We start from the raw sequence: 16280 nt of genomic DNA, 5'->3' as shown, positions 1-16280 counted from the left end.
TTGTTTTCAGTCTGTCTTTCCCTCTGCCTATGACTTGAAGTCTTTTTAATGTAGCATGTCTGGGAATCTTGAAATTAATGGATCTTTGTTTTTATTTCAACTGTGTTGTTGAGTGAAGATGAAGGAGAGCTGCAAGGCTTGGTGGATGAGTTTGGGAGAGTGTGTAAGAAACGGAATCTAAAGGTGAATGTAGGGAAGAGTAAAGTGATGGTCTTTGAGAGAGGTGAAGTCAGTGAATGTACAGCGAGGTTGGATGGTGAGGAATTGGAAAATGTGAGTACGTTTAAGTACTTGGGTAGTGTGATAAGTAAGGATGGAGGTTTAGAGGGTGCAGTGCTTGAAAGGGTACAGCAGGGAAGAAAGGTTGCTGGTTCCTTGAAAGCAGTGATAAGAAATAGGGAAGTGAGCATGGAAGTGAAAAAGTTACTACATGACAGTATTGTGATACCAACTCTAACGTATGGAAGTGAAGCTTGGACATTGCTGGAAGGACACAAGTCAAGAGTGAGAGCAGTGGAAATGAGTTATTTAAGAGGAGCCTGTGGAGTCACATGGAGAGACAGGCTGACAAATGAGGATATAAAGGAGCGTTGTGGTGTGGATGTGGATGTGATAGGAAGCGTTAGAAGGAATACACTGAGGTGGTTTGGCCATGTGGAGAGGATGGAGGGTGAAAGACTGACGAAGAGAGTGTATGTGAGTGAGGTGGAGAGGGGAAGAGGGAGGGGGGAGGCCGAGGATGAGATGGAGAGATGGGGTGGAGAGTTATATGAGAGAGGGGGGTGTGGGTTGGGAGCGGGGCAGTGAAATGAAGGGGGACAGGGCGACGTGGAGGCGATTTGTTTGTGGCCACCCCAAACGGGATTGATACATCTGGCAATAGATAGATAGACTTTACTTGGAAAGGATAATTTTGCAGGCTAGTATTTTTTTTTTTTTTTTACATTAAAAAATGTGATTATGCATACAGAATAGAGAACAATTAACTTGTCAAATAAAGAAATACTTTAAGTCTTAAGTGATTATATTGTGTAATGGATTCCATAAGTGCAATACAATACTAACAGCTGGTATGTGCTAATATTACTGCTAAACAAACTAATTTACATGGTACTTAAGTGCAACACTAACAGATGTATTGTACAGTAACTTTTACCTGATGTCATGTTAGATTCACAGATATTTTCTTGTTAGAATACTACATCATCTGTACAGCTTTTGTCTTGAAATTAATATTAGTCCTTCATATTTGTTCAGATAGTTGAGGTAAGCAGAGACAGGTAATGTACTGTTTGGTCAGTTTTTGCATTGTACCAGATACCATTCTGGCAAAATTGAAAGCATACATGGAAATATCCATACAATATAAATTTGATTTGGGGGGTCAGAGCAGTCAGCAAACAGAAGAGAGTTCCTCACCAGTGAAGTTGGTCCAGGGTACCTCCATACCAAGGCTTTCCATGTCTTGGCTCAGTGAAAGTCATACAGATGTAGTTCATATCAGTGCACTGCAGTGGCCTTAGTTATTGCAAATCATGCTTTTCTGTAAAGTTTATTATGAAGTCTTGGTAGCTCTGTCTGACTCAGGAATTTTTTTTTTCCCCTGAAGGTTGATTATCTGCAAGACTGGCATGGAAAGGTTGGCAAGTGCAATTTCTGGAAGTATATGCCTCCTTTCTTCTCCAGTGTCTGTCCATTTTTTAGGAAATGGATATTTTGAATTTAGAAGTATTACATTATTGACAGGTGGAATATCTCTTTCAATTTTGTAGACTTTTATGACAAATCTTCATGGGCATGCAGCATATACAGCCTCCTTTTGTATGCATTCATTTCATCCTCAGCTTTATGTCATCATATCTCATGTGCTGTAGTCAAGGATATCCCAGGTTAGGTCAAGCTGTGCTGTAGCCAGGGATTTGTTAGGTTAGGTCAAGAGATTCCTCCTGCATACAGAGTGCATTATCACTGAATGCCATGACCTTTCAGACAAACTGAATATAGTCGTCCATCTCCAGCCCACTTTTATATATATATATATATATATATATATATATATATATATATATATATATATATATATATATATATATATATATATATATATATATATATATATAGATAGATAGATAGATAGATATAGATATAGATATAACCCAGTCAGCCCTTTCACTATCCCTGATCATCGAATGAAAACAAAATGTTACACTAGAAAATTACACAATGATTGGATGTGAAATACCTGGATTACAGATATAAAACATATTACAGTATATTAGCAGTTGCTGTGAGGATTTTAGAGTGCTGGGTGTATTGAGTGTGGTTCTAGGCTGGGAGCTGCTTACTGCCCCACCACTGAGTCACTCCCAAGGCACATGGGTACTTTATCTCCACAGTCCTTAAAATCATCCTCAGGGACAGGAGCAGATGAAGATGTTGAGTGTCATGAAGGATTGAGTGCAAAGTAGCAAGCGATCAAAGCCTTGTGGTTGATATGTCCTTGAGACTTTTTTTTCTTTTTTTTCAATGTCCATTCCCTTCTGGATGCAGTTTATAGAGTCACTGTGAGACACAGTAACTCCATCATTCTCAGTTAGGAAGCTTGTAATATCTTAACCATTTCAAAGATATCATTCAGTGTATAGCTTATCCAACATCACAGCTTTCTTTTTCATGCTTCATAGCTTCTTCAAGCCGTCAGCTTGGGTCTGCATTATTTCTTAGTTGTAGATCACCACCCATGACTTCCACATGCACCACCAGGTCCATGCACTGCACTAGACTGTTAAATTGCATCATGATAGAAGGCAAGCAATAACCAGGGGGGGGGGGAAAGAGGGTGGGGGAAGGAATTACACAACCTGTCTTCATGGCTGTGAGAGACAGACATGGTGACACCGATGTCACAGTGCAATCACTTGCAACAATTAATGTGAGAGGAACAAATCTTAGAAATGTGTGATGCAAACCATGGGCTCCTGGAAACCACTGAAACTCATGAAATGTGAATAATGAGTAGTTTGTAACTCAAGAAATCACCACATTGTACTTAAAATTTTCGTAAGTTTGAAAACTTATCTTTGTACTACCATGTTTTTTAAAGATTAATTTTTTTTTTTTTTTTTCCCCACCACCTAGTAGTTTTTATTTATGATCCCTCTGGATTCAGAACTTGTGAGAGAATACCTGTGACCACTTTGTACCCATATTCTGCATATTCTGCAGTAGCTTGTATTCTCAGTCTTTCCATTTGCTTTCCCATGATGGTCTTTCGGATGAGGCCAGAATTGTAGTACATCTCCCCAAATGGTGCATAATACGGTACCAGCCTTAATCTGCCGTAACTTTGATGTCCAAAATGTGAAGGCTTGAAAAAGTTACACAGTTACCAAGTAGAGTATATATGTTTACCCACATGCTGAGATGTTTGTTAATCCCTCTCAGACACAGCTTCATAATATTCTCCTCCCCCCCACTCCCCCAGCTCACCCCCATTGGCACTTGGGGTTATATTTCCCCAGCTGGCAGGCAACTTAGGATGTAATAGCTGTTTTTCACCAGAATATTACACCTTCATCCTCAGAAAGGATTGTTCTCCTTGCCAGCTACCAGAAATGAAAACAAAGCAATACAGTGGGTACTTGGTTAATGTGTCATGTGTTGGCATGCTTTTCATTAGCACAGGGGGTAAAATTGTTATTCTTCTCCCATGAATGCAGTCAGGAACAGCAATAATGTGGGGCCATGTGATATCACTCTCAAGTTAAGCGTGGTGTCACATCAGTCAAATGTACTGTAGTTAGCATCCTGCTACTGTATTGTACATTTCATCATATTCAGGACCTAACTTTATTACCCCATTTTAATATGCATAACCGAGCTCCTTTGATGATAAATGAAGTGAAAAAACAAGAAGTTATTTGTTTTCTGTTTTGGAAGCTGCTAATGGAGGCTGCAGTCATGAGATGAGGTGTGAGACTGTTGCCATTGCAGCACACAGGCTCCACACACTGGCAAGGTGAAAACTCTGTTCACTGTGTTGTCGACTGACACTCACAAATTATATAAATTAATATTATATTCATGCTTGTAGTCAGATTTGCAATTTTTTCCATCACAGTATGGTAGAACATATTGAAACCAAAATCTGGTAAGTTATCATAATGGAAAAACTCTTTGTAAACAGAAATTACTTGAAAAACAAGAATGTGTTTTGTGGTGGAATTGGTGTTTAGTGATGATTAGCATTGAGGTGTAAGACCATGTAATGCCATGGAAACTCATAGATACCTTACGCTGGCAAGGCTAAGTGATGCATTTGTTGTCCGCTGACCCTCTCAGTTTATATAAGTTTTATAAATTTGTACTCATACTATTTGCCAGAGTTACCATTTATATTACAGAACTGTACATTATTGCAACATTTGCATGCTGACATGGTGTTTAAGGCCATTTCATTATAAGGTGTAGAGAAACATGAGAAATAAGCCTTTGTAATGGGTGTCCAATGCTATACTTCATTCATGCAGCTTTGGTCAACACAGACCTTTCTCATATGGGGTAGCCATGTTAACTGAGGGGCCCACTGTAGTTTGTTGGATTTCTTCCATGGAGAAAAAAAAAATCTCAGTATGGACTTTAAGCTTGGTTACAAAATATTGTAACCCAGGAAAGGTAGAAGTTTTAACTAGCACATCCTTTCCTGATCTTAGACCCTGAAGAAGGTTAATATGGGAGTATCTGTTGCCAGTTATACAATTTAGAGCAGAATGTTGTGAGCTTTCATAATTTAAGTACAGCACGTTGTAAGATGCTTGACAAAATTACTGGAAAAGTTTCATAGCTAACCAGCATGGCTGGCAATAAAGACCTAAGTAATTTCTTCCCCCTACCCCAAAATTGCTGTCTGATAACTGATGTCTGGAAATAACCCACTTCCACTGAAAGAGCACTAACTCATTTACCATGTAACTGAAATTGACATGCAACATTAATAATAATCATATTATTATTATTATTATTATTATTATTATTATTATTATTACTATTATTATTATTATTATTATTTTGTTTATATATATATTTTTTAATATGAAGCACATGCTAAATCATGTGCCATTTGAATTATGTAGATGATGCAAACTGTTACATGATAGTGTCTGAGGGGTAATCTAAGTGCTAGTTTACTGTGGTTTTAAATTACAGTAGCTGCAGCATGGTGTTTCAGTTAACATAGATTGACAGGGAAATTATTTTGGATAAGAGCAACAAATATTAATAGAGTAAAAGTAAAAGCAGAGAATTAGCTAACAGATTTATGTTTGGTGGTGGAGTACAGTATTGATTTTACGATATCTGACAGATTCTGACAAGTGGTCAGTTCTGATGAAGACAGAGACAGGCCAGGTAGAGGAGTACACTGTGTCCTACCAGAACCTTCTTCCCTCCACCCAGTACCAGTTCAGACTCATTGCATACAACCAGTATGGAATCTCATATCCAGCAGTGGCTAATGAGAAGGTAAGTCATTACATGGTTGGAAACAACAAAGGTAAGTCTGTATGTGTGTGTGTGTGTGTGTGTGTGTGTGTGTGTGTGTGTGTGTGTGTGTGTGTGTGCGTGTATTTACCTATTTGTAGTATACAGGAATTGAGCAATGCTCGTGTTGTCCTGTCTCCATATCCACATTTATCAAGTCTACCTTTACACACATGAATGTTTTTCTCATGCACCACCTCTTTGTCTAAGTCATTCCAAATATTTAAGTATTTACCTGATATACCTAATTGTGATATACACGGAATGTACTATGCTCATGGGTTTCCGTCGCCGTTTCTCAATAAGTCGAATTTAACTTTAAACTCGTTTAAGTTTTTAGACTGGACGATCTCTTTGTCCAGGCTATTCCATAAGTCTATACTTCTGTAAGGAAAGCTATATTTCTTGATATCCTTCAAGCAGCTTGACTTTTTCAATTTCATTCCATGTCCTCTTGTTGCTCTCTTATCCCATACAAACAGATCTTCTTTGTCAATTTCATCTACTCCCACCATGGTCCTGAACACCGCAATCATGTCTCCCCTCTTTCTCCTTTCCTCTAACGAAGGCAAATCCAGTTTTTCCAGCCTCTCTCTGTATGACAGGTCTGTCAGACTGGGGACCATCTTGGTTGCTGTTCTTTGTATTCTCTCAATCTTGTTTATATCTTTCTTTTTGTGTGGGGACCACACTACTGCTGCATATTCTAACCTGGGGCGGATCATGGCCACTATCAATTTTTTCATAATTTCCTCATCCATATAATGAAATGCTACTCTTATGTTAGTCAAGAGTTTATAAGTCTCTCCAACTATCTTGTTAATGTGCTTTTCTGGTAACAAACTATCTTGGACCAGCACTCCCAAATCTTTCTCTTCTCTCCTTTTTGTGATTAATTCATTACCCAAAAAATAATTCAGTGATGGTCTCCTGGTACTTTTACCCATTTCCAATATTTTACATTTCTTTACATTAAATTTCATTCCCCACGTCCGGCTCCAATTGTGTATCCTATCCAAATCCTCCTGCAGTATTTTACAATCCTCCTCAACCTCTATCTTCCTCAAGATCTTTACATCATCAGCAAACAGACTTGCATAACTGTTCACTTCACTTGAGGGACTCCACTTGTTACTTCCCTCCATCCAGACATCTTTTCCTTTATTACTGTCCTCATTTGTCTGTCTCTCAAAAAGTCTCTCATCCATTCCAGAAGTTTCCCCTTTAGTCCTCCTATATATTCTAGTTTCCACATTAGTCTCTTATGAGGTACTTTGTCAAAGGCCTTCTCTAAGTCTAAGTACACACAATCCACCCAACCATCTCTCTCCTGTACCACATCAATCGCTCTAAAGTAAAAGCTCAACAAGTTAGAAACACATGACCTTCCACTTCTGAATCCAAACTGACATTCAGCCAAAATATTCATCTCTTCCAGATATTTTATCCATCTGTCTTTCAGGATTCTCTCACACAATTTTGCGACCATGCTGGTTAGAGACACTGGTCTATAATTCAGGGGTTCTTCCCTGTTTCCTCGCTTGTAAATTGGTACCACATTTGCCCTCTTCCATTCTTTTGGCACTTTCCCCTCTTCCAGTGAGCATACAATTAAGCTGTGAATTTTATCCGCCAGTTGTTCTCTGCATTCCTTCAGTACCTAATTAGAAATTCCATCAGGTCCTGGGGCTTTCCTTACATCTTGAGTTTCCAGTAATTTATACACTTCCTGTACCTCCACTTTTATATCTTTCATCACCGGAACATTTCTAATCACTCCCTCCCCTTCCACAAGCTCCTTTTCTTTAGTGAAAACTGACTGGAAACGTTTGTTCATTATTTCTGCTTGCATTGCCGCATCCTTAAAGACCTCTCCTTCTACTTTCAACTTGGTGATTCCTTCCTTTTGTTTCAGTTTGCCATTAACAAATCTATAAAACAGTTTGGGTTCATCCTTGCATTTGTCAATTATACCTTTTTCAAAATTCCTTTCTTCTTCTCTACATATTCTTGTGTATTCATTTCTTGTTCTTTTATATTCTTCCTTTGTTCTGTCGTTACCTCTCGTTCTCCAATTGTTCCACGCCTTATCTCTCTCTTTTTTTGCTATCATACACCTTCTATTAAACCACTCCTTTTTCCTGTTTTCTTTCCCTCTTACTCTTGGTACAAATTTTTCCACTCCCAAATTATAGAGGTCTAGAAAGATATCCCACTTTCTCTGTATCTCTCTTGTTTCTCTGAATTTTCTCCAATCCGCATTTTCAAAAAAGTTTCTCAATCCTGTAAAATTTCCTTTCCCAAAGTTGTAGCTTCCCTGTCTATGAAGCTCGTCTCTTGGCTCGATGTTTCCTATTAACATCTGGAACTCAGTGACCATGTGATCACTTTTTCCCAAAGGACAGAGATATTCCAATGATTCTATTACATCGGGTTCTTTGGTGAACAGTAAATCTAACCTTGCTGGTGCGTCCTCACCTCGAAACCGTCTCTTCTTTGACCCATTGCGTCATCACATTATTCATTATTATATTTAATAAAATAGTGCCCCACGAATCCTCGCCGCCTCCCGAGTACCATTCCTCCCAGTTTTTTTTTTTTTTTTTTTTTTTTTTTTTTTTTTTAATAACAGAACGGAGGAAGGAAAAACAAATGGAGAAAAAAAATAATCCATACACCAGATTACTGGTGTCCTCTGTTCATAAAATATCTGTAACAGTTAGACTTGAACAGTTGTAGGTTGAAATTTGGAGGAAAACAACTCTGGGGAAGCGAGTTCCAGAGAGATGCAGTTCGGGGAATGAAAGAATTCTGATAGGCAGAAGTTCTGCAATATGGTTGAGTGACATTCCAGTCATGAGCGCTACCAGATGCCCGTGTAGCACGAGGGAAGGCATGGAGAGGTGGCACCATGGACGCAACTTCGTCTGAGCATTTGCCAAAAAAATATCTGTAAAATAATGCATGGGAGGCAACATTCCTTCTTACTTGCAGGGGAGGTAGTTTATATGTAATGGCAGGGTTGTTAATGATTCTAAAAGCTTTATTCTGAATTTTGTCTAGTTGTCTTAATGCAACCTCTCCACAACCATTCCACAAGGGTGAGCAATATTCAAGCTGAGAGCGCACATGACTCGTATAAATTATAGCTAACTGCTCATCGGCGAAGAAGTCACGGACTCTGTACAATAATCCAAGTTTCTTTGAGGCGGTTTTAGCAAGTGATCTGACATGAGAGGTCCAGCTGAGGGCACTGTTAAGTGAGACACCAAGAATTTCAATACTTTTGGAGATGGGAATATTAGTAGCACTGAAGGTAATGTACGAATCTGGCAATATCTGTCTATTAGTAAACTGTATATATTTAGTTTTACTAGCATTAAAAGAGACAAGGTTGTTTTGTCCCCATTCACTGATTGTAGATAGATCTTGATTTATGGAGATGGCTGTACTGAGTTGAGAGGTAGAGATATTAGACTTTGTAAATGGATGTCTGAGTGTGAATGAACTATGTAGTGTTGAGTCATCTGCATATGAGTGAATGGGATTGTGAGTGACAGATAAGAGATCATTAATATGAACCAGAAATAGGGTTGGCGCCAGAACTGATCCCTGCGGCACGCCGGCGTTGAGTGGAAATTCGAATATACATCATCTACTTTTACTCTTATTTTCCTGTCACTAAGATAAGAAGAAATCAAAGGAACAAAAGACGTTAGTCCATAGCAAGGGAGTTTGGACAGCAGGGAACGGTGCCATACTCTGTCGAAAGCTTTAGAGATATCAAGAGCTACTGCATGAGTTTCTCCAAAAAGATCAATTGATTGATGGATGGTATGAGTTAAGAGATTGAGTATGTCAATGGTGGATCTTTCGTGGCGAAAACCGTATTGTCTATCATTAATTAAGTTGTTGGATTCAAGATGTTTAACAATATACTTATTAATTAAAGTTTCAAATACCTTACCAAGAGAAGATGTGATAGCTATAGGTCTGTAATTGGAGGGGTCAGACGAACTTCCTTTCTTCGGAACTGAGTGGATATTGGCTTCTTTCCATGAATTTGGGAATAAAGAAGTACGTATGCATAGTCTGAATAATTTAGCTAGGACAGAGGCAAGTTCAGGGGAACACTTTTTCAAAACAATTGGCGGAATTCCATCTGGACCTGGAGCTTTGTTGATAGGTAAATTGTCTAGGATGGATTTTACAAATCTTGTCTTTATTTTAAGTGGGGCAATTTCGGGAGAATCAAGTTCCAGTACTGAGACATTCTGGCTGGTATCATCTATGGTAGAGTTTCTTGCAAAGGTACTAGCAAAGATATCTGCTCTTTACAATTAAAGTCACCCACCAAAATTATATTATTGCTTTTCTCAATTATTTTTTGCAAGTAGCTAGCCATATCTGACAACATCTCATGGTATTCGTCATCCTTCCATGCTCTCGTCTTTGGGGGAACATACACTACCGCCATATCTCTCTTAACATTCTCTCCAGTTTCTAATTTCATATATATCACTTCAGCCCTGCCTTCTCCCATTTCCACAGTATCTACATTTATGTTGTTCTTCACTGCTATCATCACTCCTCCTCCCCTTTTTTCTTTTCTGTCTTTTCTCCACAGTTTGTATTTACCATCTCCCAAATGAACATCAATATCTTCTCTTAATTTGGTCTCTACAAAGCACATGACATCAGGTTCATGTTCTTTTAAGAAATCATTAATTTCGATCCTTGTCGATATGAAACCATCAACATTAGTATATATCACCTTCAAATTATTTTTGATATTATTAATACCCTCTTCTCTCCTACTCTTTGTCCGTACCACTTCCTCAACTTCTGATCTTTCACAACCATCCCCCTTAGTTTCCTTCACTTCTATTTCCTTAAATACCATTTCCTTACTTTCATATCCAATACTCTCCAAAAAAAAGTATTACATTCTTCTTCTGTCCTCTTATCATTTTTTTCCTTTACTTCTTCCTTTAATGATTTTAAAACTTCTCTTTCTTCTTCATTCAGATCTTTTCATATTATAATATTTTCCATCCCCGCCTCTTTGCTTAATTTCCAGGTCACTTTAAGTATCTCATTTATTACACTTTCTGATGTAAACTTGACTCTCATTGGTCTTGTTTCCTCTTTCTTGTAAGGCCCTATCCTCCTTACTTCCTCAATTTCTTTTACCCACTTGTCTCCTTCGGGGTCAATCTTGCCTAATATTCCTCTCACCATGTTTGTGTCTCTCTCGAGTCTTACGAACCTAACCTTTTCTTCCTCTTCCCTGTTTCCAAATACTACCACACATCTGTTCCTTTCTACAGTTTCTCTCACTATTTTCTCTTTTTTCTTCAGTATTTTCACTACATTTTCTTCCATTTCTTTCTTGTTCATTTCCCTTTCTTCGTGGATGATCTCTCTTAAGCTGGCCACTTCTTTCTGTTCTTCTTCTACGTGTGCCCACTTTGCCTTATGTTCTTCTAATACATTACTCACCTTCTCCGTTTTATTAGTACTCTCTTCTAGTTTCCTCCTCAGTTCAACATTTTCCCGTGTGTGTGTGTGTGTGTGTGTGTGTGTGTGTGTGTGTGTGTGTGTGTGTGTGTTCTTACCTAATTGTACAATATCTTTACAGGAATGAGTCAAGCTTGTACTGTCCTGTGTCTTAAACCATGTTTATCGTACATATCCTTAAATTTGTGAATTGTTTTGACACACACTATTTCATTCAGTAATGCATTCCACTGATCAATTGCTCTATTTGGAAAACTAAATTTCCTTACGTCTTTATCACCTCTCTTCTTACGCAGTTTTTTCCAGTGTCCTCTTGCTGATGCTTCCCCATAGGTTAAGTAATCATTTACAGTAATCCCTCTAATATCTGAACGCCCAATATCCGAACATCCCCACTAACCGGACATAATCGTCCCGGGATCCAATATTCCCAAAATGGGCCACAAACCGCAAAAAATAAAAAAAAAATCTGACTTTTTTTCCCACCCGTAATTTGAAATTGCCGTGTGGCGCCGAACAGCTGTTACACCATGGTCCCTTCACCCCTTCCTTCCTCCCCCTCCCCTGTCAGGGTTGCCATTTGGTATTTTTCATTACCACGTGTGGGCCAATTTGGTAATGAAAAATTCGTTTGGTAATGAATCAGAATAATGCATTACCAAATGGATTTTTCACATGTATGAGGATACACAGGATGGAGATGGTGGATTGTTTGCTCTCTCTGATTAATCTGCTACCCTACATAGTGTGAAAATAATCAACATGGTGTTAATTATAAGGAGAGTGATTAGGTAAGCCCTTAATTCACGCGAGGGTTAGGTTCCCAGACCCTTCGCGTATGTGGTAAATTCGCGTATATGTTCTGCCCTTGTGTGCACATAATTACGCATGTCTATACATATATTACATCTGCATAATACTGTTTATGCACTACATACACCTTATAAACTAGCATAAAGTATTAAAAACAACAAAAATGTAAGAAATTTAAAACTGAAACCTGACAAGCACAGGCGTAGGTGGAGACACTTCAGCAGTCTGGTGCACTAGCCCTCACTGCCTCCCGTATGCTACATTCTGCCTCCTTTATTGTATGAACAGTTGACTCATTCACCCCAAACATGCAGTTCCAAGACAATTCACAGGCGTAGGTGGAGACACTTCAGCAGTCTGGTGCACTAGCCCTCACTGCCTCCCGTATGCTACATTCTGCCTCCTTTATTGTATGAACAGTTGACTCATTCACCCCAAACATGCAGTTCCAAGACAATTCACAGGCGTAGGTGGAGACACTTCAGCAGTCTGGTGCACTAGCCCTCAGTCTCCCGTATGCTATGTTCTCCTTCTTTATTGTATGAACAGTTGACTCACCCCAAACATACAGTTCTGAGACAGTTCACCATTGTCAATTCACCGTCAAAACATGGACAATTCCCCGTCATTCTATTAATATACTTATTAATTAATACTTTAATAACTAATTTTCAGGGGGATTTTATAACTCATATAAGTAAAAAACTAGTGTACTGTACTTGCTAAATAAACTGGTATGTAAATAAATGGCGGAGAATCGTCCTGATGGAGAATTGTCGCCGACATTCCGCCCTGAAGTTTGTCCAACACTTTAACTTTGTCAGTGACACCACTTTACCAGCCCGCTTTGGTGTGTTACCACATGCATCACTAGCACTACGCTTAGGCCTCATGTTGGCAGACAAGGCAAGCAATCACTGGAAGGCAGAAAAGTAAGCCACAAATAACGATTCTCAATCTCAAGCCACGCATGATTCGACCGTCGGATTCAAACTGACTGTGTGGTGCATGGTAGACCGACCTCCCAGGCTCCCACACACACATACATATATGTGTGCACACGGGCAGCAGGTAGGCATTTTTTATATTTTATTTATTTCTCTTGTATATTGAAATTACTTATTTCAATACTATAATTTTGTTTTAATTATTATAAGAAAAATTCATGGATAACCGAAATCGCGTGAAAAATGTTCGCGTGAATTAAGGGATAACCTGTACATGTATTTCCACTTGTATATGTAATTAGTGAAGAATAAATGCTAGCTTTACGAATTTGGTAATGAAAAGTTAAATTTGGTAATAAAAGTTGAGGAGATTGGTAATGTGGCCTTTGCAATCTGACAACTCTGTTACCCAGCCATCATCAACAGTCACAGCCAAACTCTGATCGAGAGTAGATGCTTATAGCAGTTCAAGCCACAGGTGCTTTTTTTTTTTTTTTTTTTTAATCAGTGAATAAACTGCAATACCTCGCCACTAGAACACACGGGAATTTACAGTGCTGTGCAGTGTTGAGAAATTAGAATTTAGAGTGCAGAGGATTAACTGTGGACTGCAAACTGGCGGTTTAAACCAGTCCACAGGAGCCAGGGACTTGTAACTACCCAGAATGTTTAATATTGTATAAACTCACCTCTAAAACCTCATTTTATGGTTCTTTTGCATTTATTTGTCTTTTATGTCCCTTATTGGTGTGATTTGGGTCTTAAATAGGTGCAATGCATGTCCAGAGGGAGTTGTATAGGTGTTTTTCTGAGTTAGGGTGCATAAGTACAAGTCCAGGAGGCTGGGGCCCAATATCCGGACAGGATCACTATCCAGACATGCCTTTGGGTCTATTACGTCGGATATTGGAGGGATTACTGTATGTCTATTTTCTCCTTCCCTGATATGCATTTATATAGCATGATCATGTCACCTCCTCTCCTTCTCTTCTGTAGTGTTGGTAGATTCAGTTTATTTAGTCTTTCTTGGTAGCTTAGATCCCTTAAGCTTGGTACCCATCTTGTAGTGGCCCTTTGAACTTTTTCAGTCTTGTCTATGTGTTTTTTGAGATGAGGACTCCAGACTACTGATGCATACTCCAGGGTTGGTCTGTTGAATGATGTTATTATCTTTCTTAGTATGTCTTCATTTATGTATGTGAATGCCATTCTCATATTTGCAAGCAGTCAAGTGGGGTTGGTGGAGGATTAGTGCCCCTCCCTGTAAAACAATTAACTCTAAGCCCTTGGCCACCCCGTGTGGGATACATGGCGTCTGGCAATGAATGAATGAATGAATGTATACATGTTCCGTACCTTCTCACTGATGTGGTCAGCTGGAGATAGTCTGTTATTGATAATCACACCTAGGTCCTTCTCTCTTTCTGATGTGTGTAGGGTTTTATTTCCTAACGTATAATCCCAATAATGTCTTTTTTCACTTTTACCAAACTTAATTACATGACACTTGTCCACATTGATTTCCATTTCCCATGTATTACTTCATTCATGAAGTTTATTTAATTTTTCTTGTAGCTCGTTAAATGAGTCTGTGTTAGTAATTCTCCTTTGTATTTTTGCATCATCTGTAAACATATTTAGATAGCTTTCATTTCCAGTGTTATTGTCTGTATCATTTATATACACTAAAAACATGATTGGTGCCAGCACTGAGCCCTGTGGTACTCCATTAGTCACTTCTTTCTTTGATGAGTAATTTCCCCTTAGTATTGTTCTCATTTCTCTCTTTATGAGAAAATCTTGCATCCAACAATACAGTTTGCCTTGAATTCCTCCTTGATGCTACAGTTTCCATAGAAGTCTTTGGTGTGGTACTGTGTCAAATGCTTTCTTGAAATCTAAATACTCTCCACCCATCCTTCTCTTTCCTGTAATGTGTCTTTTACTCTGTCATAGTAGCTCAACAGATTAGTAACACATGATTTTCCTTTTCTGAAACCAAACTGTCTTTCTGTTATCATATTGTGTTCTTCTAGATGATTTACCCAAGCTTTTCTTATAAGCTTTTCTAATACCTTGCTTACAACACAGGTTATTGATACTGGTTGGTAGTTGAATGGATTTTGTCTATTCCCTTTCTTGAATAAGGGAACAATGTTTGCATTCTTCCAAATATCAGGTAGTTTACATTGACTCAAGGATTTCTTGAAAATTAAAAATAATGGTTTACTTAACTCCTTTGCACATTCTCGTAGTACCCAACATGAAATTTCATCAGGACCATTTGCTTTTCCTTTGTCTAATTTACATAGCTCCTCCTGTATTACTTTTTCTGATGTTTGTATATCTGGTAGTATGTGTGGGCATGCATGTTCCACATAATCCCTCTCAAATTTTTTTTCCTCTGTAAAAACTGATCAGAATTTCTTGTTTGGTGCTTCACAAATATCTTGTGTATAGGTGATTCCCTCATCTGTAATGGATTGTATTTTATCTTTTACTTTGGTTTTGCTTCTGATGTAGCTGTAAAATAGCTTCAGTTGATCACTACTTTTATTTATGATATCCTCCTCAAACTGTTTTGGGCCTCCCTCCTTATTCTTGTATAATCGTTTCTTGTCTGTTTGTAATTATTATATGCCCTTCACTATTGTGTCTTCTGTATCTGTTCCATAACAAATCTCTTTTTTCTTTTGATTTTTTTCATTCTGTATTGAACCATTTCTTTATTTTCTTTTCTGTTTCTTTGTGCTTTGGGATGTACGTCTGGGCTCCTATTTCATAAAGTTCCCAGAAGTTTTTATATATAGCATTTAAATCTTGTCCTCTAAGCTCCTTTCCCGAATCAGTTTCTAAGAAGTACTTCTTTAGGTCATGAGAGTTTCCCTTTTTATAGTTTAGACTCTTTTTGTAACTTTCATTGCTGTTAACTATGTCATATGCTATCCTGAAGTTGCAATTTAGTACTGCATGGTCGCATTTGCCGAATGGAGGGTGGTATATTAAATTGTCAGTATCGTTTTCTTGCCTAGTAAATATGAGATCTAGCATTGAGGGTACATCGAGTCCTCTTTTTCTGGTGCTTTCCCTTACATGTTGCGTTAGGAAAAACTCTTGCACGAGATCCAGGAGCTTTTGGTCCCAACAGCTTTCTTTGGCTTATTATATCTAGAGTATTCCAATTTATATTTGTATTAAAATCTCCAGTTAGTATAATTCTTTCCGATTTCTCTTCCATTTTATGTAGTAATGATCTTAAACTCTGAATTGTATTCTTTACCAGGTCCTCATACTCGTCTCTTTCCCATGCGTTTGACTTGGGTGGCATGTACAAATTGGCTACAATTACTTTCCCTTCAGATGTATTGATCTCTGTTGCAATCAGTTCTACTTTTGAGGGTATATCTAATTCTATTTCTTTGACTTTTAGATTTTTCTTAGTTAATATTATAATTCCTCCTC

At 38.2% G+C, this 16280-nt stretch overlaps 1 protein-coding gene across 1 annotated transcript in view; it reads left to right on the top strand.

Annotated features, from left to right (window-relative positions):
• The window catches only part of sdk (sidekick cell adhesion molecule), a 296130-nt gene that overhangs the window by 250828 nt on the left and 29022 nt on the right, over positions 1 to 16280 (top strand). The window contains exon 27 of the mRNA XM_080277849.1: positions 5363 to 5520. Coding sequence (XP_080133975.1) covers positions 5363 to 5520 — 158 coding nt within the window. The remainder of the gene's footprint in view (positions 1 to 5362; positions 5521 to 16280) is intronic.

The sequence above is a fragment of the Coenobita brevimanus genome, chromosome 71, assembly GCF_032717465.1.
Source record: "Coenobita brevimanus isolate Jiangsu-jjx chromosome 71, ASM3271746v2, whole genome shotgun sequence".
Taxonomy (NCBI): Eukaryota; Metazoa; Arthropoda; class Malacostraca; order Decapoda; family Coenobitidae; genus Coenobita; species Coenobita brevimanus.
Note: the sequence above shows the minus strand (reverse complement) of the source record. Positions and strands in the feature narration are given on the sequence as shown.